Source organism: Trachemys scripta, chromosome 3, assembly GCF_013100865.1.
Source record: "Trachemys scripta elegans isolate TJP31775 chromosome 3, CAS_Tse_1.0, whole genome shotgun sequence".
Taxonomy (NCBI): Eukaryota; Metazoa; Chordata; order Testudines; family Emydidae; genus Trachemys; species Trachemys scripta.
Genome location: NC_048300.1, coordinates 156,944,323 through 156,971,834, shown reverse-complemented (window position 1 = coordinate 156,971,834; position 27,512 = coordinate 156,944,323). Strand labels below are relative to the sequence as shown.

Sequence of the window (27,512 nt, the reverse complement as noted above, 5' to 3'; positions counted from 1 at the left end):
GGAGAAATTCATTTTTCCCAATAACTTCTCTTTGATGTGTCAGTTTAAAAAAAGACTTTAGCAATACAAATGAGACTTAGTTTTTTAATTTCAAGTTTATAATCTGAACATTCATATGACAACACTCCCCATATTTCCATTTTTTATTATTTTTGAAGACCTTTACCTCAATGTTAGAGGGGTTTGCTATGTAAATCTTTAATTTACCATCTTAAGGATTTAGTGTTCTGTAGCTCTCTTTGGAAGATGCACCGTATAAACATTCTAAAGCCAAATTTGGAATCACATAAGGGTAGCTAGGTTTTGCCTATAAATGATAGATTTAGATGTAGAGGTGATATTAGACATTTTCATGTACTTAGCTATTGAAGGGTCATGTTTCTGTTCATTCTTTTTCCCCATTTTCGTTCCTAGTGTATGAATCCGAATTACATTGTTCTGATCAGAGTTTTTTAGTTTCATGCTGTAGACTAGAGGCATCAAACTGCATAAGAGATTTTTCCTCTTTGAACAGGATGGGGAAATCTACTTTTTCACAGAGTAAAGGCTACAAGTGCCTAGATGTTTAATTTGTTGAAACTCAAGATAGAAACTTACATTTCATTATAATCATTTTAATAGGCTGCAGTTTGTGTTCATGAGAGACATAGGTTTGAATTTAAGTTAATTTTTTGCTGCTTGAAACTATCGATTTGGCCCTCTGTGCTAAAAGCACTGTGGTAGAAGTCACCAGCAAAGGTCAGAATCTCTAAATGTCGGTTTCAGAAATAATGCCTGAGTGGCTGGTGTAAGCCTGGAACCAACTGAAAGAACAGACATATGTTTAAGATCAAATTTAATTAGAAACATAGAAGGATAGGACATCAGGAGGAGTGGACTATTAATGAAGAGGCTTAAACAGGGCAAAGTTGTCTTTAAAAAACAAAAAACATGTTTTTGTTAAACAAGGAAACATTAAATACAACATTACTTTAGCGCATTGCATTCCTGTTACAGAGTACTTCATTTCAAAGAGAAAATAATCAACTTCCCTGTTAAATTAAGTCTTCTGAAGTTTGAATAGTAAAGTGAAACAAAGCATTTTAGCTGTACTTGCCAGACAAAGGGTTTTGTTAGCTCTTGACCAAGATAAGGAGAAAAATACACTGATCTCCACCAGGTTAACAGCCATGAACTGCAATCAGCTGTGTTGGTGCATTAGTGGACAGGCTTACAGGGAGACCTCTTGCTTCATGCCAAGCTGGAGCAGGATGGTGTAGCATTCAAGGGAGAACAAACGGATAGGCTGTTCCTCTGTAGCCCTAGGGAATCATGGTCCTCCACTCCAGTTTAGGGGCATAGCCTGCCTTTTGGTTGACAAGCACACAGGTTATACTCCAGCACATGCTAAAGGGGGTTGGGGTGGTGGTGTTGCTAGTGTTTCTATAAAATTGTGAAGTTAGTCAAGTAATAAATATGACTGAAGAATATCTAACTTATGTGGGTGTCCCTTCTCACCTTCATAAACCGTGAATAAAAATTAAATGCTAATTAAAAATTTTGCTCAGAGACTGATGCTAATTATGTACAGAATCTAAATGGATCTTTCTAAGCATGGGTATTGCTGCACCTCCCTGCTTGAAGTGGTTTCCATCATATACAGGGTTTACAGTTAGGTTCAATGGCTCTCAGCACCCCCATTATACAAACTGTTCCAGCACCCCTGCTTCTAAGTTGTTTTTATTACTTAAAATCAACTTGTTAAGCTAATTTAAGAAACTAAAACAAACTGTGTACTAAGCTGCTTGTAATGCCATCTTTGCAATGCAACAATCTGAATTTTGTGTAAAAATAATATTGATAGACAAAATCTTGTAGTATATTCCTCTACCTGTATTGTGGTAATGCCCAAAGGTTCCTTTCAGGATTGGAGCCCTGCCGTGCTAGGTGCTGTACAAACACATAGGATGACACTGCTCCTGCCTTGAAAAAGTTGCATACACTTTTAAATCGGACTGCAGAAATTGGGTGCACTAAAAACGGGGAATGACAAATAAAATCATTCCTCTAAATAAGCAAGCTATAAATATAACTTGACTACATTTTAAATTTCAAATTTTGAATATGCATACTGAGCTAGCTCATTTATGATCCAGCATTGAGCCACTCTTCTGACAGTGCAAATGGGTCAGAAAGCATCTGGTTCTTCCCATCTGGCATAAATCTAGCATAGGTGGCTCCTATGCTGCATGTCCCTGCAGTCCCTGGTAGAATGGTTTGGAAGGAAGTAGCATGGGGAAAGCACTACTGTGCTTTAGCAATCCTCAGATGGCAGATAGCCCCCTAGAAGCCTGTTTATCAGCTGGCATAATAGTGGCACTGCAACCTGCTTCTTAGTTGTCTCTCCCCGCCCTGCCATCCATCCGTATGTCAGCTGTGCTCTATAGATGCTGGGTGCAGCTGAAAATCTATGCTGAAATTCCGCATTGGTTTAATCAAATAGCACAGATGAATCATTCTGTGGTAAAATTCAATGGGTTTGTCTCAACCAATGTCAATATATGGACAAGAATGTATATAGCTCACATAAAGCCAAGAAACAGAGGACTGAGTCTCTATTGCTTGTTAAAGTTAAAAGAGAATTTCTAGAATCAGTGTAGTGTTTAGCTAGCAGTGAATGCAGTGATTTCAGAGTGGGAGTAATGTTTGTATCATTACCTGACACAGCTATACCCTGCACCTGCTGGAATTTACCCAGACCCATATTTTACTAAACTACAAGTGGGAGTTTAAATGCCCAAAATGTGGATGGGTTATTGCAGGGGTCAGCAACCTCTGGCACGCGGCTCGCCAGGGTAAGAACCCTGGTGGGCCGGACCAGTTTGTTTACCTGCTGCGTCTGCAGGTTCAGCCATTCGCGGCTCCCACTGTCTGCAGTTCGCTGCTTCAAACCAACGGGGGCTGCGGGAAGTGGCGCAGGCCGAGGGAGGTGCTGGCCGCGGCTTCCCGCAGCCCCCATTGGCCTGGAGTGGCAAACCGTGGCCAGTGAGAACCGTGATCGGCCGAACCTGCGGACGCGGCAGGTAAACAAACTGGCCCGGCCCGCCAGGGTGCTTACCCTGGTGAGCCGCATGCCAGAGGTTGCCGACCGCTGGGTTATTGAGACTTGTGGTTTCAATCACAGAAATGGCTGCAATCTGATATTCATGGGATGACAGAAGCATTTCTGATAGTGCTTAGATCTTTCTCTAAACAGGAGGGAACTAATATAACTCATGTTTTTTCTGGTAACAGATAATCCTATTATTTTCCAAAACATACAATAGCAAGATGATGGAGCATCCAAGGTGTATTTAGGGCTAAAAAGCAATCCTTCTGTCACATTAGTTTATTGTGAGAAAGTTCTATGATATTCTGAACTGGAATTTTTTTCTTAACATCTTAATATTCTGCATACAAAGTCCATCAGGAGTTTTCTTTTTATGCAGTTAAAGAAACCATTGAGATAGTGACTTGGTCTCGTAAGGTCTGTTGTATTTTCTAAGTGTCAGAAAAATAAATCCTCTTAATTTATATGTTGTGATATCTTCTCTCCAGTGATCTAAGCACTTTACAAACATTGGTGAACTAATCCTCAACATTAATCCTGTGAGCTACAGTAGGGTAAATATTTCCTACTTTATGGAAGAGAAATATTACACAGCAGATCTGTGGTAGAGCTGGGAGTAGAACATCATAGGTATTCTGACTTGCAGATCAGTGCATTGAGGAACACTGGATCGGTGGTTAAACTATATTTTTCATAATGAAGACCACCTCTCATCCTATTCAGTCATACTCTGTGGAAATACTTTTTAATGTAATTATTATAAGAAATTATTTTTAGCTTTAATATGTCAGTCTGTTTTCCTTCAAACACTTTTGACTTTCTTTTAATGCAATGCCTTACGTGGTGAGCCTTCCCCACAAACATCTGTAATCCCTTATATGCCTTCATCTTCTTTCTGAAGACTTGCTTCTACCATGGTGGTTTCAAAACTTGGCTTGCTGACAGTGGCTAGGCTTGTAGAGAGCTGAGCAAGTCTTTGAAAAAGCTTGCTTGTGTTACCGTTAACTTTCTATGGCTTGTCTTCAACTCCGATTGTAAGCTGTTTGGGGCGGGGAATGTCTATTATCTGCACAGGGTCTACCACAACGAGGCCCTGACCTGGCTGGAGTTTGCTCTGTTGCTTTTTGCTTTTAATTTCATCTTCCTTTCTGTGCCCTCCTCAATGTTTCCAAATTGTATGTGACAATCTCCATTTCACGTATTTCCCTTTTCCCTTGTGACTGAAAGATTTTGTCTCACTTGTAGCTCTGGTTTCTGAAAGTGGTACTTATTTTGTCCTGAACTTGTAGCAGTAGGCCCTCATGGAGGCAGCTAGGTTGCTTCTTAATTACTGGGAGCTATTACAAGTCTCTGTCCCCTTTTTATTTTTTTTTAGCTGCACAAAGGAGTCTGGACATGTGTAGAAACAGGTGAAAATGAAGAACCACCATCTGACGAAGTGGGTATTCACCCACGAAAGCTTATGCTCCAATACATCTGTTAGTCTATAAGGTGCCACAGGACTCTTTGTTGCTTTTTCCAGATCCAGACTAACACGGCTACCCCTCTGATACTTTTACATTTCAGAGGGCCAATTTCCCTGAACGGGGAAAGGGAAAAATGTTACTGACCTACTGACTGTATTCTTGTAGGGGTATGTATGTGTGTGTAGGGTGATGACAGGGGGTCCTCACTGACTGCTTTCCTCCATTCATTATGATCATCCCTGCCAGGTACTGTTTCTGAATTCTGTATAAAATATTGTCATTGTAAATCTTATTTTTAGATTAAATAGAACTTAAAATAATAGTGTGATTAGTAAGAAAACATTTGTTTCCACATTTAGGTAATAGATAGAAATTCTTGTTACTCACTTTATTCTTTTTAGGAAGTCTATTCTTACACAAAATAGAAGAGTACTAGCACAGGTATGAGACCTTAGTGACACTTAGAAAGCTCTTGTGCTCACAACAAAAAGCCCTGCAATCCATATGGAAACCTATTTTATTGTGTCTGCTATGTGGATATTTTATGTCTTTAAAATAGTAAAAATAAACAAACATGTGCCCAGAGGCAACACATAAAGAATGAACACATTTGGAGAAATGTTGAGCCTTCTGGCAGTCTGCACTAAATTGGGATAGTATCAGAAGTTACTATAACTTGGTTAATGGTGACAGAATAAAACCAGAAAAAATAAATAATAAATCGGGTAAGAAACAGTTCAAAATGCTGACATCGTGCTCCAGGTGGCCAAGTAAGCAATTTTATTTCTATAGAATTGGGAGAGTGGTTCAGGTATCTTTCTTTGCTAACTTTTCTTTGTTCCCCCCTGCAGCTGCTGGAAAAGTAGCTCTTTTGTGGAGATTTTCCCAGTGGTCTAGAAATACAGTATATCCCTTCAGCTTAGTTCTTGTTTGTAGTCCTGAAACTACAAAGAGCTTGAAACTTTGTTTTTGTTACTGTGTCCATAGAGAGGTTAATTCAGGTCTTGACTTCATCTCTTGGCAGAAGAGCTGGTGTACTCTAAAGATGGAAAGGGACAAGCCTGGGACATCCATTTCTGTATTGGTATTACCACCAACTCTTCTTCCTTCTCTGATGAAGGCTGTAGAGCTTTCTTATTCTGTTTTTGTCTGTATTTGGCCTAGCTACTCAAGCTGGGCTGATTGCCCCAATATGAAGATATACAGTAGTCCATATTTCCTTATCTTAGCAGAGTCACAGACTCCACCGGAGAATTCAGCACATCTTTGAGATTCAGAGCACACACAACTAATGCATTTCTTTAAAGAGGCTATTCCTTTTTCTCCATACTTGAATAATATAAATGGCTGTGTCATGGTAACACAGCTAGCTACGCTTCTGTCCCCTTGCTAATCTCTCTCTGTACACTCTGAAGTGTCAGGCCTCATACTTTTACCTCTTCTGGGGTGGAATCACAAGATTCTCCCGTTTTCAGACTGGCCCTGAGCTATAGTATTGTGTGTCAACTGTGCTTATCCTAACAGGACCGACGGACATGCAGTCTGGTTGTTTTAAAATCATTTTCTCCAAATGCTTCATTCCTACTGTTAAGATTAAACAACATTTTGTTTGAGAAAGCTAATTGGTCACTATTCATCACTTTTTCAATATGTCTTGGAGCACAAGGGAAGTTCCAGAAGACTGGAAGAAGACTACTGTTGTGCCAATTTTTAAAAAGAGTAAATGGGATGACTTGGGTAATTATAGGTCTGTCGGTCTGACATCAGTCTTGGGGCAAGATAGTGGAGTGGCTGATATGGGACTTGATTAATACAGAATTAAAGGAGGGTAGTATAATTTAATGCCAATCAACATGGGTTTTTGAAAAATAGATCCTGTCAAACTAATTTGATATATTATTGATGAGTTTACAAGTTTGGTTTATAAAGGTAATAATGTTGATGTAATATACTTGGACTTCTGTAAGCCATTTGTCTTGGTACTTCATTGATTAAAAAAACTAGAACAATATAAAATTAACATGACAAGGTGGTTGAGGGTAATATCTTTTATTGGACTTGAAGAGCTCTCTGTAAGCTTGAAAGCTTGTCTGTCTCACCAACAGAAGTCCAATAAAAGACATTATCTCGCAACCTTTTCTTGCTAATATCCTGGGACAATCACAGCTACAACAACACTGTATACATAAAATTAACATGGCACACATTAAATCCGGGGTTCTCAAACTGGGGGTCGGGACCCCCAGGGGGTCATGAGGTTATTACATAGGGGTTGCAAGCTGTCAGCCTCCACCCCAAATCCTGCTTTGCCTCCAGCATTTATAATGGTGTTAAATATGTATAAAAGTGTTTTTAATGTATTGGGGACCACCGCATTAAATTATATCTAACCTATCAGTCCTCATCCTCAAAGGAGACATGCACAATACTTTCCAAAGATGAGCCTGGGAGCTTAAATTCATAACTCTGCTAGACATTAAAAATCATGGACTGAATAGGCACATTGGATTTATGGCTTATTACAACAATCTGTAACCCACTAATTCCCCGCTTTTTGTTCTATGACTTCAGAGGTGTTAATGGGCCTTTCTACCTTGAATGGTCCCTTACAATATGTGCTAACTACTTTTGCTAAACAATCTATTCCACCTTGCATTTAATTGTGATATTTGTAGTACCTTTCCTAGACCTGAAGAAGAGCTCTGTGTGTCTCTCTCACCAACAGAAGTTGGTCCAATAAAAGACCCATCTTTCTCTCTAATACCCTGGGACTGACATGGTTACATCTACACTGCAAATATGAAAAAAGTTTGACAGCTATATTAAAAATGAATGTAATATGAAACAAAAGTAAAGTTAAAACTATCTCACCTTCATTCAGTATCACAAAAATATAGGAGATTGAGAACCACTTTTCAGATGGGGGTGGGAAGAGATGAACAGTCCTTTTTTTAAAGGTAGTGTTCAATTAAAAGCTTTCTAAAACACAAAAATATGATTGCAGAAGATAACATAAGGGAAATGTCGTCATAAAGAAGAAAATTTTGCAACTCTAGTAGAAAATTGTGAATACACAGGCATTGTGCCAATTAATTGGGTACTTAGAATAAATAGTTTGGAATTAAAGAGGCAAAAGCAACTTCCACAAGTGCAATTACAGTAGTCTAAAATTTACTTCTGGCTGGGACTAGATGGCTCAAGTGACTGGTAACAGGATAAAACCTTTTAATTTCTAGGTTGCCTGTTTGAAACCAACCCATGTAGGTAGTGACCAAAAGTTGTCATCATTTGAGGATGTTGAGGCCTATATGAAATATGTAGAACTCTTTTTAGTTTTTAGTGGACAATTCTTTCTGGGTAATAAAAACCACTGCTACATTTGGCATTGACACAGTTATTGGTAGTGTGATAAAAAACTGAAGACAAAATGGACATAAAGACTGAACTAACTTAGAGGTGTCTTGATAGTACATTGTGGAGATTGTGATGTAAATTCTCTGTGTTTAAAGTCTTGTCTACATGTGAAGGGCACCCCTGCAGCTCATCTAGTGAAGACGCTCTATGCTGACAGGAGAGAGTGCTCCCGTCAGCATAATAAAACCACCTCCATGAGAGGCGGTAGCTATGTTGGTGGGAGAAGCTTTCCTGCCAATATGGCGCTGTCCACACCAGTGCTTATGTTGGTGTAACTTATGTCACTCAGAGAGGTGGTTTATTCACATCCCAGAGCAACATACCTTATGGCGACATAAGCTGTAGTGTCGACATAGCCTAAAAAGAGCCTAATTTTCTGAGGTTGTCAGTCTAGAACTTTTAATAATAAAATTGCTTTATTTTAACTGAAGAAAAGGAGAAGAGTGGTGGAATGTGGGTTTGGCTGGAAATAATAAATGGGGAGATTTTCAAAGGCACAAATGGAAGTTAGTCACTCAACTTTTTTACTTTTAATGGAGTTGAACCTCTCAGCTACCTTTTGTGCTTTTGAAAATATTCCCCAAAATGTATTATTGGTGGCATATTTTATTATTTTCTGCTACTACTGAGAACGTATTACAGATGGTGAGAGCAGTGGGGGAGTAACTTTTTCCTGGACTTTGTTAACTAATTGTTTGGTTTAAAGTGATTCATTCCTGCGAAGGAGGACTTAAAGTATAGGGGTGGAGCTGTTCCATTTGTTAAAGTCAATGGTCAAATAGGAGGGGATAAGATGTATTTATTTCCATTTTCATGCTATGACCTTTTTTTTAGGTAGGTGGAAAGTAAGCAGTGAAACTTGGTTCAGATATTAAGCATCTTGATGGTGATACTAAGACAGTGTACTAATTAAAGATCCTAAAATTAATTATTTCCTTTTTTAGTATCCTTGCAGGACAAATGGATAAGAAGTCTTTAGCAGAATAGCACATTGCTTTATAATTGGTTAAATGAATAGCATGGAGCCAAGTGACACTTTCCTCTCCTGTGCCTTGAGTATTATGTCTTTGGTCATAATGTAGATACATTTAATCTTTTTAGAACCTTTTATTTTAATTGAATTACAGGATGTCTTCAAAGTGGTAGTGGTTTTCTTTTGGCAGCTATGTAAATATGAGCAATTTCCTCTAGCTGAAGTAGGGAATTGGTATTGTGTACTTTTAAAGAACCTTGCAAAAAGACAAAATGTAAAGAACTTTAATACAGATTGTTTGGCTTTGTCACCATAATCTGGTTCATGTTCACAGCCAGCCGACTCTCATGTGGCCTGGGGCTGTTGTGCTGACAGGCATGTCAAGTGGTCCCCAGGCCCCAAGGAACTGTGATTGCAATGTAAAAAAGCACATTCAAGAGACAAGGCATATCTTGTGGCGACTTCAATGATGAGGAGCACACCGTGTTGTGACTGTCATGATGGGGGACTCTACCCTGGGAAGCATTGATCCTGAAAAAGATTTGGGCATAGTACTGGAGAATCAGCTGAACATGATTCACAATGCGATGCTGTGGCCAAAAGAGCTAAAAGAATTCTTAGATGCATAATCAGGGGAATCTCAAGTAGGAGTAGACAGGTTATTTTACCTCTGTTTTGGGCACTGATGTGATTGCTGCTGGAATACTGTTCTAGTGTCCACAATTCAAGAAGCATGTTGATAACTTGGAGAGGTTTCAGAGAAGAGCCAAAAGAATGATTAAAGGATTAGAAAATGTGCCTTACAATGGTAGACTGAAGGAGCTCAATCTGTTAAACTTAACAAAGAGAAGGTTAAGGGATGACTTGACTACCATCTGTAAGTACCTATATGGGGAACAAATATTTGATAATGGGCTCTTCAGTCTCTCAAACAAAGCTAAACCCCAATCCAAAGGCTGAAAGTTGAAGCTACACAAGTTCAGGCTGGAAATGAGGTATAAATTTTCAAGATTGAGTGCAATTAACCATTGGAACAATTTACTGTGGTTGTGGTGGATTTTCCATCACTGACAATTTTTAAATTAAGATTAGCTGGCCACAGCCCGGTGGCAACTCCAGGAAAGCATGCAGAAAGGCCAAAAATATCCAAAAGGATGAAAGGGGAAAGAAAAAAATATAACATCTGAGAGGTATTTGTCTTCACTAAGTCACTACCTCCTCTTCTGAGGAAGAAGAGCTCTCAGATTCAGGCTCTGAACAAGGCATGGAAAAAAGGCAGCAACAGTGATATTTTCCCCTCCCCCTTGATAAATTTGAAACAGTATGCAGAAAGGTTGCATCTACAGCCAGATCCAAATGGAGAAGGCACAGATGGACAAACCTAGGGGCAAACACCTGCCTAACAAATCTTTACCTGGGACAACAAACCTGCTGCACCCATCCTTTAATGTGATCATGGAGGAATGACAGCTTTATCCATGCAAATTTAATTGTGTGTTCCATGATGACAAGGTGGTACTAAAGACCCCAGAATCTTTATTATCAAAGAGGAACCCATCTTTCCGTCTCACCAGAGGTCATCCTCCTTGGATGCATAACCTCTCTACTCCTACTCGGGATTTCCCAGTTTATTTTATCTCTTTATGTGGCACTGGTGCAACAGTGGGTGGAATTCTCTGTTCAGTTTTGATGTCCATAATTCAAGAAGGATGTTGATAAATTGGAAAAGGTTCAGAGAAGAGCCATGAAGATGAGTACAATATTAGAAAACATGCCTTATAGGGATAGACTCAAAGAGCTTAACAAAGCGAAGGTTAAGGGATGACTTGATTACAATCTATAAGTACCTGCCCGGAGACCCTCTATTTAATAATGGGCTCTTCAGTCTAGCAGAGAAAGATATAACCCAATCCTATGGCTAGAAGTTGAAGCTAGACAAATTCAGACTGGAAATACGGCATACATTTTTAGCAGTTAGGGTAATTAACCCATTGGAACAGTTTACCAAGGATTGTAGTAGATTCTCTGTCACCTCCAATTTTTAAAGCAGGCTGTGTTTCCTAAAAGATAGGCTCTAGGAATTTGACAGTCTATACTATTATGGTCACCACTTGGTACAAAATTTATCATAGTCTTGTAAAAGTATGCCTTGTTGAGGTATTTAAAAAAGTCATAATCTGCTGAATATCCTTATCCTGTTAAAATATGTGTAGCATCTCTATATGCGAAGTTATAAGATTCTACTGTATGGTTGTTACTGAAATATGTTGTAATTCTGGGTAACACCCACAAACCAGTTTTTCAGAGATAAAGACACATTAGCACCCCAGAAAGATGTTGGCCATCACCTACTTAAGAGGCCATCCTCCGCAGGGGGGAAGATGTAAAGAAGAAATGTACATTTCATCACAGGAACAATTCAAACCTCATGTCCACAACATACTGTGTGTCACCTGGAGTCAGCAAGGGTATTTCTAGTGCAAGAAATTGAATTATAAAGAGGAAGGAAAACACTGGACTTTACCTCCTCCCTTCCCTCTGCTCATGACATCAATAACTATCAAAGAACTGAACTAAGGGGGAATGGTCCCAGGCTGAAAGGAGAGCCAGCCTGTGAAATTTACGACAGCCTATAGTGAGACAAAACTTTTTGCTATTAAGTTAACTTAGCTTATTAAGTTACGTTGTAGCTTGCGTTTTACTTTTTGTTTTCTTTTGTAACCAATCCTGATTTTTATGCATCATAATGTGTCATTTAAAATATGTCTTTCTGTAGTTTATAAACTTATTTTATTGTTTATCTTAATCAGTGTATATGGATTAAAGTGTGTGGGGAAACTCCATTTGGGATAACAAGACTGATGCATATATCATTTTCCTTTGAAGAAATGATGGACTTTCTATGAGCTTGCATTGTTCAGTGGTGTACTGGACAGTAAAAGACTCACATTTCTGGGGGAACAAGGCTGGGGCTAGGAATTTGGAATTTGCGGGTGTCATCCTGTATGTGTATGTAATTCATGAGTGACTTGTCAGAGTGCTCATGTATTTAGTTGGGAGTGGATTTGCATGCTGAAGGCGGTGTGAGCTGCCCAGGAGTGGATGTTCTGACAGCAAAGCAGTTTAAAAGGCACACCAGGTTAGAAAATTAAGGGGACATAGCTATTCAACGGTCTAGATTTCACCCTGGGGGATATCACAGAATTATTTCGGGGATGTTCTCTGGCCTGTGTTATACAGCAGGTGAGACTAACTAGATGCTTACAATGGTGCCTTCTGGCCTTGGAATCTATCAGTCCTCCTGTCATTGTGTTCAAAGCTACAACATCTTACAGAAAAGCTGTGGTACGTAGAGTGCTGAAAATCTGTATCAAGCACACAATTGACAAGAAGATCAGGCTCTTTGTCTCCTTTCATCCAAAGTACCAAGGGGTCTGGGTATCCAAACAATCTCTAACATTGTTCATATAACTATCCAAAGAGTTATGTCTTGGAAAAGAAAAGGGACAATATATTAAACTTGGGGAGGCATAATTAGTGCCCCCTCATATCTTGCAATGGGATTTAATGTTCAACAATAAAATAGTTATAACTATATATTGTGCATTGTGTGAAGAGCATCTTTATCTCAAGCATCACAGTAATAATTAAATTTACTTTGATCGCATTGGCTTACATATTGCCAACACTTGACATTTTCTTTTATGAATAAATTTAAAGCACACAAACCTTACATCTTAAGTTGTTTTATTTTTAATCCAAAAATAATTGTACATTGCTTTAATTGAATACACTTGTTTAACTGTTTGAATAAGTACCTGAAGAAATTATAAATATTGTTTATACTTCTATTATTTCCAATACTCATTAAAAGCCTGATCCAAAGTCAATGGAAAGAATGCCATAGTCTTTAATGGGCATTGAACCATTGTGAGAAATAAAATTTCCCTGCCTTTTCCACACATATCCTCTGCAGCCATTTTCAGGTCTCCAAAAAATAATTAAGGTGTAGCTGCAACTTGCTTTGCATTTAATTGACTCTTGAACTAAAAATTCAGTGTATTATAGATTCTGAAATTTTACAGAATATTACAATGACAAAAAAAAACACAGAAACATTGTTAGCAGGGATGCATTTTCTGCGGAGAATAAATAAATAAATACAGGCTCTACCACTATACTTTTTTGTATTTCTACAACATAGCTAAATGAAACTGAGGGAGGATAATAAGGTAACTTAAATAATAATACAAGATGGCATTTGTATGATCCATCTGGATCAAGATCATGTCTCTGAGGGGTTATTCATGGTAGGGCTCTGTGTCTGTCACGGAGGTCACGGATTCTGTGACTTTCTGCGATCTCCAGGACTTCTGCAGCAGCCAGTGTGGCTGACCGCAGGGCCACCCAGGCAGCTGGCCCCTGGACAGCCACACCAGCTGCTGCCAGAGCAGCTCCTGAGCAGTGGTCCTGGGGGTGGCAGGAGCAACTGCAGCTCAGTGGCCCCCGGCAGCGGTCCCAGGGGTGGCCGGAGTAGTGTAGGTCGGCCGCCCTGGGGGCGGCAAGCAGCTGGTGCTGCTGGCCCCGGGCTCCCTCCCCCAGTAGTGGTGTCCCCCAAACAGCGGCCCCCCAGCTAAGATTTAGTCCGGGGTATTTATAGTAAAAGTCATGGCCAGGTCAGGGGCTGTGAATTTTTGTTTATTGCCGGTGACCTGTCCATGAGTTTTACTAAAAATACCCATAACTAAATTGTAGCCTTAATCATGAGTACGCTGTTGCCTGTTAGAAGTAGAGAAAACATTCACAGATTTGTTTTTCAGAATATACTTTTTCAAATTTGTTGCAGGGCTGGCCCACAACATTTTGGTACCTGAGGCGGGGAGCGCAAATGACACCCTCATGCCCCCTCGCTTGGGCCAAAACTTTGAAAGGTCTCAATTCTGCCTTCTTCCTGTTCTACTCCTCTCATGGTACTGCTCTGCTACCTACCCCAATAAAGGAGAACTAACAACTTAAAATGCCTTGTTCAAAAATTTTAAGTAACACTTAACTTTCAAACGTCTGAACAGCAAATGTAACTTTTCTTGCCTGCACAGTAAACACATTTTTATCTGTGTGAATAATCAAAGTGGTGCTTTCTGTGCCTTCTTGGTTGCAAAGATTTGAACTGCTTCCTGAAGGTCCACAATCTGGGTCAGCTTATGCTCTATCGAGATGGTTGCAAGGCCAACCAGCCTTTCCTGTGTTATGGCAACTGTTACAGGAAGTGTTAGAAGTATGCGCAGAGCAACAAAAGCTTTTGGGAAGAGGGTGGTCATCTTATTAGTGCACATATATTCCAGAACAGCCTTTAGAGTTGATCCTGCTGAAATATATCTTGAAAGGGCTTTCAGTTCATCACCTAAATCACTCGCATCAATATTGTGCATGTCATCATGTGTCAACACTGTCTCTAGTGCCCTGTGTTGCTGGTGTAGGTCTTCTTCAGGTATAGTGAGGAGTTTTGGAATATCATACATCCCAAATATACTGCTGTGTTCCTTGAGCTGCATGAAATATTCTTCAACTGACTGCACTGCACTATCTAGCACCTGGTTAAAGAATTCAACTTTGAATTGTTGTTTGGGGTCTCTTATGGGATTATCCCGTGCCTTGTAAACAAAATATCTTCTTTGGTGACTCTTGTATTCTTGAATGGGTGGGAAAATGGCTTCAGTGTGAAGTTCCTCTGCCAACTTCTGTGCACTCTTTAGAACATTTTGAAATCCCTCATCTGACTGGTAAGACTATACGTATGACTTTGCTTTGTCCAGTTGTTCCATTGCTCCAAATATATCAAGATAAACACCATGGAGTCTCTTCCTTACAACATTTATTCTTCTTCGAGTGCTTGCTCATATCCATTCCATTAGGTGTGTGCGCGCCGCGTGCACGATCGTCGGAAGATTTTCTACCCTAGCAACACCGGCGGGTCGGCTGTGGAGCCCCCTAGAGTGGCGCCTTCATGGCGCTGAATATATACCCCGGCCGACCCGGCGCCCCCTCAGTTCCTTCTTACCGCCCCTGACGGTCGTTGGAACTGTGGAGCGCTGCTTAGCTGTTCTCCACTCTCCCTAGCTTAGTTAGTTATTCGCACTTATAGTTATAGTTATAGTTCTAGTGTTTATAGTTAAATAGTTAAATAGTTTTAAAAGTTGTTCTAGTAGTTCAGGGGATTAAGGGGGTCGTCTCCCCCTTTCTCCCCCGGCCGCGGGGCCGGGCTCATGCCCAACGCTCCCGGCTTTAAGCAGTGCGCCTCCTGCGCTAAGCCTATGCCCACGAGCGACCCGCACGACTCCTGTCTGAAGTGCCTGGGAGAGTCCCATCAAACAGATAAGTGCAAGATCTGTAAGGCCTTCAGACCAAGGACCAAGAAGGAGCGGGACTTTCGGCTCCGGCAACTCCTGATGGAGGCGGCACTTAGTCCGGACGCTCCATCTACAAGTCAGGCCCCGGCACCTAGCGCCTCGGTGCGCAGTGCCCCGGCGGCACCGGCTATGACGACCACGCAAGTGGCGTCGGACAAGCCTCCCCGGCACCGGACCTCGTCGGCACCGCAAGCACAGCAAGTGCCTCGGCGCCGGTCATTATCCCCGGGGCATAAAAAAGCCCATAAGACGGGGACCTCCGTGCCGAAGACGCCGGCTCCCCCAGTGCCGGGGGTAGAGCCGCGTCCGCCGGTGGAGCACCGGAAACAGGTGCCTCCAGCACCGTCGACTCCGGCGCCGAGGCCGTTGAGTCCGGTGCAGATAGCGTCTCCACCGAGGCCGACGGTGATACAGTGCCTCCCGTCGACTCCAGAGACCTTCACGGCGGCAAGAGACTTAATAGCTCTCACGGAGCTGGCACCGCCTCAACCACCGGCACCGACGGTACCGTTGACTCGCCCGGTCCAGTCGAGAGGGAAACCTGCCTTGATGCGCCCTCCATCGCAAGGGCTGGAACCTCGGCACCGATCCAGGTCCCGAAGCAGGTCCCCACGCCGCTCGCAGTCCCGGCACCGAATATCGCCTCGGCACCGGTCGTACTCGCGGCCAAGATCTTCTTCGCGGCACCGCTCTACGTCTCGGCACCACTATGATCGTCGGCACCGATCAACGTCGAGACGTAGTTCTCGGCACCGCTACGGTCGACGCTCGACGTCGAGAGGCCGCTCCCGGCACCGGGCATACTCCAGGTCCTCGTCGAGGTCCAGATCCGACTCCCGGCACCGACGAGGTCATCGGCACCGGTCGCGGTCCCGGCACCGATCGCCGGCACCGCGTAGAGATAGATCATCTCCGGACCGGCACCGTGCGGCACTGCAGCCCACGGGAATCGTCTCGACGCTCTCGGCACCGCCGTGGCCATCGAGATCGGTGTCCCACTCCTCGGAGGACCTCTCGAGATCGGCATATCCCCCTCAAGGGCAAGCCGAGGAACAGGACTTGGGCCATTGGCAGGAGATGACAGAGGACCATTCTCATGGCCCATCTCACTGGTCGTTTTGGACCCCGTGGGCGTACCACCAGGAGCAAGGGGCTCCAATACCCTCGACCTCTCGCTCGGGTCACTCCGTTAGAAGGGCCCCGGAGTCCACCATCTCTCGACCTCCGCCAGGGGACATGGAGGCTTCCGTGTCCGCACCACCTGACGCCCTGGACCCAGGCGCAGGTGATGCTCCGGCCCAGGAACAGGGAGACCAGGACCAGCCCTTGGATCCTGTTCCACCGGAGGCATCTTCCTCTTCTTCTCCGGACGAGGCAGTGGCGGGCACATCGTGCACAGGCCCACCTCCAATAGATCTTCGGGCCCACCAGGATCTTCTGCGCAGGATGGCCCGTAATATGGACCTGCAGGCGGAGGAGGTAGTGGAGGTGCACGACCCGATCGTGAATATCCGCGGAGCGGATGCCCCATCGAGGGTAGTGTTACCCCTGATCCGCACGATACAAACCAATGCGGATACGATATGGCAAACTCCTGCCTCTATCCCACCCACAGCGAGAGGGGTGGAAAGGAAGTACTTTGTCCCGTCGAAGGAATATGGGTACTTGTATACCCACCCCCAACCGTGTTCACTGGTGGTGGCATCAGTGAACGCACGAGAGCGCCACGGCCAGCAGGCTGCAGCGCCTAAATCAAAAGAGGCTAAGCGGCTCGATTTGTTTGGCCGTAAGGTTTACTCAGCCGGAGGGCTGCAACTTAGAGCGGCGAACCAACAGGCGCTACTGAGCCGCTACAATTTTAACTCCTGGAACTCTATGGGGAAGTTTAAGGAGTTGATTCCCCAAGAGTCCAGGGAAGAGTTTGGAGCCATGGTAGAGGAGGGTAAGAAGGTGGCTCGGACCTCCTTGCAGGCCTCCTTGGACATAGCAGACTCAGCTGCGAGGACCCTGGCTTCGGGTATCGCTATGCGAAGGATCTCCTGGCTTCAAGTTTCGGGTTTGCCTCCGGAGCTACAGCAAACCCTACAGGATCTGCCCTTTGAGGGACATGGATTGTTCTCGGACAAGACGGACTCTCGCCTGCAGAGCCTCAAGGACTCGAGAACAATCATGCGCTCCCTGGGGATGCATGTTGTGGGCCCTCAGCGCAGACCATTTAGGCCGCAGCCTCAGCGCTTCTACCCCCCCCGCCTCGTCAGAGGCAAGACTCGGCCCGGAGGCGAGGGCGAGGTGGTAGAAGAAGGTGGACCGGCCCTCAACCCGGCCAGAACCAGGGGCCACCTAGACCACCTTCAGGGCCCAGGCAGAACTTTTGAAGGTGCGGTCGAGGACGGCGCCCCAGTCATCCCCCAGGATCCAGCCCCCTCCTTTCGGGATCGTCTCTCCCACTTCCACCGTGCTTGGTCCCTTATAACTTCGGACCGTTGGGTCCTCCGCACGGTGGAGAGGGGATACGCTATCCAGTTTTCTTCTACCCCCCCCCCACCCCCCTTCCCCGTCCCTCTTCAGGGACCCTTCTCACAAGCAACTTCTTATACAGGAGGTTTCTACGCTCCTGGACATGGGGGCCATAGAGGAGGTTCCGATAGAGTTAAGGGGCAGGGGATTTTATTCCCGTTACTTCCTGATCCCCAAGTCCAAAGGAGGTCTGCGGCCCATCTTGGACTTGCGCGGACTCAACAAATTCGTAGTAAAGTTGAAGTTCCGCATGGTCTCTTTGGGGGCCATTATCCCTTCCCTCGATCCTGGAGACTGGTTCGCCGCCCTCGACATGAAAGACGCTTACTTTCACATCGCAATTTACCCACCTCACAGACGCTTCCTGCGATTCGTGGTAAACGAGGTGCACTACCAATTTGCAGTCCTTCCCTTCGGCCTATCCTCGGCCCCAAGAGTGTTCACGAAATGTATGGCTGTCGTGGCAGCGTACCTTCGTCGGCAAGGGATACAGGTGTTCCCGTACCTAGACGACTGGCTGGTACGCGGTCGCACCAAAGAGCAAGTTCAAGCTCACGTCCACATAATAGTGCACACATTCAACGAGTTGGGCATCCTACTCAACATGGACAAATCCACTCTAGAACCTACCCAGAGAATAGAATTCATCGGCGCAGTTCTAGACTCCAGACGTGCACAAGCCATCCTGCCAGACAACCGCTTTGGCACCATCACGAGCCTCATTCAAGGGCTCCAGGCCTTCCCAACTACCACGGTGAGGTCGTGCCTTACCCTGCTGGGTCACATGGCTTCCTGCACGTACGTAACCAGGCATGCCAGACTTCGGCTTCGCCCACTCCAGACCTGGGTGTCGTCAATATACCGCCCACATCGGGACAGCCTGAACATGGTGGTCACGGTCCCGATCTCGGTCCTGACCTCCCTCACCTGGTGGCTAGATCACAATGTGGTCTGCGAGGGGATGCCATTTCACGCCCCACAACCCTCTCTGCACCTGGTCACAGACGCTTCATCTCTGGGTTGGGGCGCCCATCTCAACGAACACCATACCCAGGGCCTGTGGACTGCACCCCAGCTAGCCCTGCACATCAATGTTCGGGAACTGATGGCGGTGCGCCTGGCGTGCCAGGCATTTCTCAACCTCCTACGTGGCCGATGTGTGTTAGTTCTCATCGACAACACCACGGCCATGTTTTACATCAACAAGCAAGGAGGAACACGTTCGTCAATTCTATGCCAAGAGGCCATTCGCCTGTGGGACTTCTGCATCGCCCACTCAATCCATCTCACGGCATCGTTCCTCCCTGGAGTCCAGAACACTCTAGCGGACCGACTCAGCAGGTCCTTCCAGACGCACGAGTGGTCTATCCGTCCAGACATCATACATTCCATCTTCCAGAAGTGGGGGTTTCCCCAGATAGACCTGTTTGCATCCCGAGACAACAGGAAGTGCCACGTGTTCTGCTCCCTACAAGGTCGAGCTCCGGGCTCCCTCTCGGATGCGTTTCTCCTTCCCTGGAAAGACCACCTGTTTTATGCCTTTCCTCCGTTTCCTTTGGTCCACAAGGTACTGCTCAAATTGCGCAGAGACCAGGCACAGGTAATTCTGGTCGCTCCAGCGTGGCCGAGACAACATTGGTACACCACACTGTTGGAACTCTCGGTTCAGACACCGATCCCGCTTCCGTTGTGTCCGGATCTCATCTCGCAGGACCACGGCCGGCTGCGTCACCCCGACCTGCAATCACTCCACCTCACGGCGTGGCTGCTCCATGGTTCACCCAGGCAGAGCAGCAATGCTCGCACTCTGTCCAACAGATTCTGCTGAGCAGTAGGAAGCCCTCAACACGCACCACGTATCTGGCCAAGTGGAAGCGGTTCTCCTGTTGGTGCGAACAACGAGCCACGTCCCCGTTGCAGGCACCCATTCCTCTCATTTTGGAATATCTCCTCGCCCTAAAACAGCAAGGGTTGGCGATATCTTCAATTAGAGTTCACCTGGCCGCTATATCGGCCTTTCACCCAGGGGAACTCGCGTCCTCGGTATTCTCTAACCCGATGGTCGTTAGATTCCTCAAGGGCTTAGACCGGACGTACCCACAACAGCGTCATCCCGTCCCGACGTGGGACCTCAATCTGGTTCTCTCCAAGCTCACAGGTCCTCCGTTCGAGCCACTGGCCACCTGTTCACTTCTGTACCTATCCTGGAAGACAGCCTTCCTCGTAGCCATCACCTCAGCAAGGCGCGTTTCTGAACTCAGGGCGCTTACCTCTGAGCCCCCTTACACAGTTTTTCATAAGGATAAAGTGCAGCTTCGTCCACATCCTGCCTTTCTCCCTAAGGTGGTTTCTACATTTCATATTAACCAGGACATCTTTCTCCCGGTCTTTTATCCCAAACCACATGCCACTCGCCAGGATCAACGTTTGCATTCCCTGGACGTACGAAGGGCCCTGGCCTTCTATATTGACCGCACAAAGCACTTTAGAAAGACGACGCAACTCTTCGTTGCAGTGGCCGACCGAATGAAAGGCTCACCGGTCTCCTCACAACGCCTATCCTCCTGGATTACGTCTTGCATCCGGACTTGCTATGACCTGGCAGGTGTCTCAGCACCACACCTCACCGCTCACTCCACGAGGGCCCAAGCCTCCTCGACTGCTTTCCTGGCACATGTTCCGATACAGGACATTTGTAGAGCGGCGGTTTGGTCATCAGTCCACACGTTTACAGCTCACTATGCACTAGTGCAACAGTCCAGGGACGATGCTGCATTCGGATCAGCAGTTTTGCACACAGCAATGTCTCACTCCGACCCCACCACCTAAGTTGGGCTTGGGAGTCACCTAATGGAATGGATATGAGCAAGCACTCGAAGAAGAAAAGACGGTTACTCACCGTTGTAACTGTTGTTCTTCGAGATGTGTTGCTCATATCCATTCCAAACCCGCCCCCCGTCCCCACTGTCGGAGTAGCCGGCAAGAAGGAACTGAGGGGGCGCCGGGTCGGCCGGGGTATATATTCAGCGCCATGAAGGCGCCACTCTAGGGGGCTCCACAGCCGACCCGCCGGTGTTGCTAGGGTAGAAAATCTTCCGACGATCGTGCATGCGGCGCGCACACACCTAATGGAATGGATATGAGCAACACATCTCGAAGAACAACAGTTACAACGGTGAGTAACCGTCTTTTTCAAACAGTATGTCATGCCACAACACTAAGCCACACTGAAATTTGAAGTTATGTATGTTTCTGGTGATTCCATTTCCCTCTGCTACTTTTCTCCCACGAACAGTTCCTGTCATAGCATTATCCTCCATCATGGCATGGCATCATCTATCTTCCCAATTTGGTGTTGGATAGGCTTTATCGCCTCCACCTGACTTTCCCATCATGTGGCACTCGGTGGTTTCAGTGTCAGAGAGGATGTTCCCAGATGTTGCTTCAAAATTTGCCATTGATGAGTTGATGCAGAGAAAAATACATAGATGTTTTGAATTACATTAAAAAATTCAGCAGCCTCACTAGAAGCTGATGCTGCATCACTGACCACCAAGCTCAATGATTGAGAACTGCATGGGACAAAAAAAGCTTGAGGGTTTAACTCTCGGATCCGTGTCTGCACTCCTCTGTTCTTTCCTCTCATGTTGGCACCATTATCGTAGCTCTGACCTCTCATGTCATCTATCACAATTCCTGTATCTTCCAGCTTTTTAAGAAGCACATTTGTCATACCAGCTCCTGTAGTATTATCAATGTCAATAGATTCTAGAAAATGCTCTCTGACAGTCACCATTGCAGGGACATTTTCACTAGGTTCTGTTGTTGTTACAAAACGCACCATTAAAGTCATTTGTTCTGTATGGCTGATGTCAGGTGTGCAGTCCAGAATAACAGAGTCATATCTTGCTGACTTCAGATCTGCCACAATCTTCTGTTTGACTTTTGTTGCCAGTAACTATATGATCTCATTTTGAATTGTTTTTCTAAGGTAGTGGTGTGTGTACATTTCTTGGGTGGTGACTCTTCTTAGATGCTCCTGGAATACAGCATCAAACTCAGCCATCCACTCCACAATTTTAAGGAAGTTTCCATTGTTTGGCACATACAGCTGATCTGAAGTGCCACGCAGTGCTAGGTTTTGGGTAGCAAGCATTGTCACAATGGCAATGAGCCTTTTCAGAACATTTTGCCAGTAAAGATACTCTGCTGCAATCTTCTCTTGGTGCTGATCATCTATGGTAGCCTTTAACCGTAGTCTCACCTGAAGCTCTTTCCACCCGTCGAATGTTCTCTGGTGATTTGCTGCCTTCTCATGGCATGCCAGATTTCTAGCCAGATTTTTCCAGTCGTTTGTTCCTGTAGAACCCAATGTGGCTGGAACGTTAGACTGGAAGAGTTTGCAACAAAAACAGCATGCAGCATTCTGGTTTTTTGAGTACATAAGCCATGGCCTTTCCAATTTGTCACCATTGGGGATTTCCCACGGTGTGGGAAGCCGTTGGGGGCTGTGGGAAGCGGCCAGCACATCCCTCGGCCCGCGCCACTTCCCACAGCCCCGATTGGCTTGGGATGGCGAGCCGCAGCCAGTGGGAGCCACGATCGGCCGAATCTGTGGACGCGACAGGTAAACAAACTGGCCTGGCCCACCAGGGTGCTTACCCTGGTGAGCCGCGTGCCAAAGTTTGTCCATCCCTGCTCTACTGCATGAGCTAAAAGCCATCTGGCTGTTAGCTAAGGCTGTAGAACAGACTCATTAATCTTTCTCTCTCTCAAAAAAGTGGTCTCAGTGCCACTAGCTGGGACAGAACACCACACAAAGGAGGTGTGTGTGTTACACGTGCAGCATCTAATATTTTTAATTTTTAATAAGGTCACCTTTGGTCTGTTAAAACTTTTTATTGAATATCTGATGGACATGTAAGGCTGAAAGAAAATTAATGAAGTATTTGATAGCCTTAATTTAGAAATTGGGTGGTTACAAAAAGAGGTTTAAAGTATTAATCTTCAGAAGTACTTAATATAATAGGAAGAGTTTTTAAATGTTCCAATATTTAGAGAAGTTAAAACTTCTGTCAGAAGTTTTATAGTTTGACTTTCCTCACACTTCCACTTAAAAAAATCCCTAAAAACTCATGGGAACTGAAAGGAAAAATTATGACCAGTTTTGTGCTTTTTCACTTGATGTACATTTTTCTTTTCTGTATGTTAGCTTGAATTAGAGTGTTTACATAATAGCATGCTTGAGACCAAGTTATTTCTATTGTATTCTGTTCAATATAGGTTCTTAAACCATGTTTATCACTTTAGAGCAGGGGTCGTCAACCTTTCAGAAGTGGTGTGCCAAGTCTTCATTTATTCACTCTAATTTAAGGTTTACGTATTACTGGTAATACATTTTAACGTTTTTAGAAGGTCTCTTTCTAGAAGTCTAAAATATATAACTAAACTATTGTTGTATGTAAAGTAAATAACATTTTTAAAATGTTTAAGAAGCTTCATTTAAAATTAAAATGCAGAGCCTCCCGGACCGGTGGCCAGGACCCAGGCAGTGTGAGTGCCACTGAAAATCAGCTCGCGTGCCGCCTTCAGCACGCATGCCATAGGTTGCCTACCCCTGCTGTAGAGTCTGAGTGCCTTCCGGTAGTGCTTTAAGCAATGTGACTATACATCTGTCACACATTGTTTTCTCTCACCTTCTCTCCAGCAGGAGAAGGGTGTGCAGTGGGAGCTATCTGTTTTGGTAAGGTGGTTTCATGTTGCTATGCACTTCTTAGAGAAGATAAGGTCAAATAAACGTGCCTTGTACTTTGAGCAGAATGTGGTGAGATTTGTGATGGTCCTTGTTCCTGGGATAGTTCATTCCTCAGTATTGGATCTGCCTCCTAGAAATTTCTGACTTCTGTACAGGTGATCTTTGCCCTTTCTGTAGAGAGATCATTGAGGCAAAGAAATGTAGTCAACCACAATCTTTCTCCTGGAGCTTTAGATGTTTCTTAGATATCCTGCGCCCAGGCAGTAGAGTACCTTGAAGATTAGGATTGTGCTGGGCCTAGAACATTAGCTTCAAGTAGATGAGTTTGTAGTTGGCTTTTGGCTAGTTTCTCTATAAGATTGCTGAGGACTGGGAGGTTTGATGCTGGGTTGGTAGACTATGTATCCAGGGTGAGTTTCTTCAGTGTTGGTTGGATTATTGTGTGTTTGAAGGAGGAAGGGAAGATTACTTCTCTGCGGCATCGGCTATTTTGGTTGAGTGGCATTAGTTACTCATAACTCTTTTACAAGCCAGGGAGACCATCTGTTGGATTCATAATTCTTGGGTTGAGACTCACTTGGGATGTCCAGAAGTTCTTGATTAGTGAATGTATTGAACATTGGGAATGCAGGTGAGCTGCTGGTTAGTGGATATAGCAGAATGGATCCATGCAGTTTTGAGAAGGATTCCTGAATGTTCAGGATCTTTTGCACAAAGTAGGATGATAATTCTTCACAGTGCTTTGTGCTCAGTTCTGATGCAGATTATAGGCACTCAGAAGTGATGAAGCAGTTTATCACCCTAGATCAGTAGTTTTCAAACTTTGTTTCTGGCAACCCAGTTGAAGAAAATTGTTGATGCCTGTGACCCAACGGAGCAGGGGATGAGGGGTTTGGAGTGTTGGAGGGGCTCAGGGTTGGGGCAGAGGGTTGGGCTGTGGGGGTGAGGGCTGCAGGGTGGGGCTGGGAATGAGGGGTTCAGGGTGTGGGAGGGGGATCTGGGCTGGGACAGGGGGTTGGCATGTGGGAGGGGGTGAGGGCTCTGGGTGCAGGCTCTGGGGTGGGGCTGGGGATGAGGGGTTTGGGGTGCAGGAGGGGGCTTTGGGTTTGGGGGGCTCAGGGCTGTGGCAGGGGGTTGTGGTGTGGGAGGGGGTCAGGGCTCTGGGTGCAGGCTCTGGGGTGGGGCTGGGGATGAGGAGTTTGGGGTTCAGGAAGGGGCTCTGGGTTTTGGGGGGGATCAGGGCTGGGGGCTTGGGTGCGGGCTTACCTCGGGTGGTCTCCTGGTCAGCAGCGCAATGGGAGTGCAGAGGCAGGCTCCCTGCCTGTCCTGTCACCAAGGACAGTGCTGTTCCCTGGAAGTGGCTCCTAGACTGAGTCGCGCAAGCAGCTCAGCGCAGCTCTTGGCCGCAGGCACTGCTCCACCCCACCAGCTCCCATTGGCTGATGCTTGGGGTGAGGGCAGCACGCAGAGCCACGTGGTCCCTCCACGTAGGGGCCAGACCTGCTGCTGGCCACTTCCGGGGCTTAGTGCGGTGTTGGAACAGGTAGGGACTTAGCTGGGGCAGTACCACTGACGGGACTTTTAATGGCCCAGTCGGTGGTGATGATCAGAGCCGCCGCAATCCAGTCCCTTCCATGCTGCGACCCAGTTCTGTGTCACGACCCATGGTTTGAAAACCACTGCCCTAGATAGCTCCTTGGTGTGAGATTTGGCAGCTTCAGTGAAAGCTGGTAGGAAGGTTCTCTTGGCCCATAATATGGCCTAAGTGTAGGCTTTGAGGGATTAATTATGTTTCATCCTGTCTGTATTAGCACCTGTATTGGTTCTCAAGTTTCAGCACTGCCTCATCCCCCATTTTCATCCAGTGGAGGGTGTTTGAAAACCCAAGGTGACAGAGGGAGGGGGGGATGGAGTGAGTGGGGGGCGGGTCTCATGGAAGGGGGTGGGGCAAGGGTGTTCAGGTTTGTGTGATTAGAAAGTTGGCAACCCTAGACACAAGGATTGTAGAGTGATAAATAATGATGAAGATGAACTCAGTGGGCTAACACCTCTGCTAATGCACCAGAAAACATGCTTAAGCCACAGGTTTTCAGTCCCTTTTTCTTCAGGGCTTCAGTTTCATTTCTTCAATATAAAACTATCTAACACAAGTGTTCCCTGACTTGGCGACGCCAGCGGCAGCCTTTGTAGTTCCTGCAGCTGTCATTAGCTTTTGCTGACTTTTGTGAGGACCAGATGATCTTCCAGCTATCACCTAATCCCTGGCCTCCCAGCATCACTCCCTTAAAGAGCCATCTCACCCAGTGACAAAAAGGCAGACATAGAGTGATCTGGATCATAAGACAATATTTACAGAATGGAGGACCCTATTCTGGAAAGCAGTTACTCTAAAAAGGATTATAGTTAACAAGCAATTGATGAGGCGCTCCCATTGCGATGCTATAGCAAAAATGGCTAATGTGATCCTTGGATGTATAAAAGGGAGTCTTCACATCAAGACTGGTAGCTTTTCTGGAAGATGTGCTATAGTAAAACACAAATTATTGAGCTCAGTACAGGAGTAACTGGGTAAAATTCTGTGACCAGTATTATACATGAGGTCAGAGTTGCTGATCTTATGGTCCCTTCTGGCATTAAAATCTATCAATCCCTAACTCATTGAATTGTAGACATGACTCTTAAGGCATCACTTATCAGTCATGTCTTTATGGAGGCATAACAAAACACAGTATCTGAAACTGAATGGCTGGAAAGCAGCTTGTGTATTAAGGGTTTTTAGCTAGCCTGTACTTTGTCTGCTGTACTTACAATTTTTTAGAGTACAATCGAGAACACAACACTCCTTTTTATTTATTTATTTATTTATTTATTTTACCGTTTCTGCATTAATTTTTTTTTTTAAAAGGAAGAACGAACAAGTTTTTCTCCCAAATAGGTTAACTATATCCTGTTAAACTAGGAATGTGATTTTTTTAAATGCATCTGCTGCTGTTCAGTTGTATAAAATATGGTATTTTTCCTCTTTAAATATTTATTACTGAAAAGTGAATGGAAAACAAAGTTGTAAAATATGTAATATCAAGTGGTCAACTAAAAGAATTTTCTAAAGATGGACAAAGACTGGAAAATGAAGCTTCAGAAATATTAAATGTACCTTGGAAAACAAACTTTAATAAAAAGAAAAAACTACATATTTAGAACAGTTTAGAAGCTGAAATAGTAACCCACAAAGCGATTTAATGTCCAGAAATAACAAATAGATGATAGAGCTTAATTATTCATAGTGATGGATGCTGCAAAAACTTTTAGATACTGGAGTTTGTGATTTTAAATTTAGAATCTTTTGTTTGTATTTATACTGTGGGATAAAGTCACCAAAAAGTTGTGCCCTGAGCAACATCTTAAAAAACCAAAACAACCCCCCACCCAAAAAATCCTCTGCAATATCTCCTCTATGTAGCTTCACTGTATGAAGTACCTTGAGACATTTTGCTTGCTAAGAACCAAAGTAGGATAGAAACTAAGAAATCAATGTATCCTACATTAGTTATAAAATATTACTTTGATTAAATCTCCATTTTGGTAAAAATTAAATATAATTCCCTCACAAAAGTTAAGGTTCAAAGTGTCCAACCAACATCTATAAGCAGTATTAGAATGTTTCTATCTGTACAAAAATGTTACAGCTTTATAAAATTGCTAGTGTTAGAATGTCTGGAAATGAACAGCTGAAAGGTCCAGCCAACTCTATACTGCCAATTCCCACCCCCATTTAATTATTTATTTACCCATCATCCTGCTCAAGTTACACCACTCACCCTGAACCTTCACTTTGCTCCCTTGTTTTGTTCTAAGAATAGCAATATTCTGTTTGTATATTGAACTGGAGTAG

The 27,512-nt window shown here is 44.6% G+C and overlaps 1 protein-coding gene across 1 annotated transcript in view; it reads left to right on the top strand.

The window, feature by feature from the left end:
• The window catches only part of PRIM2 (DNA primase subunit 2), a 276,288-nt gene that overhangs the window by 27,016 nt on the left and 221,760 nt on the right, over positions 1-27,512 (top strand). The window contains exon 6 of the mRNA XM_034766895.1: positions 4,464-4,526. Coding sequence (XP_034622786.1) covers positions 4,464-4,526 — 63 coding nt within the window. The remainder of the gene's footprint in view (positions 1-4,463; positions 4,527-27,512) is intronic.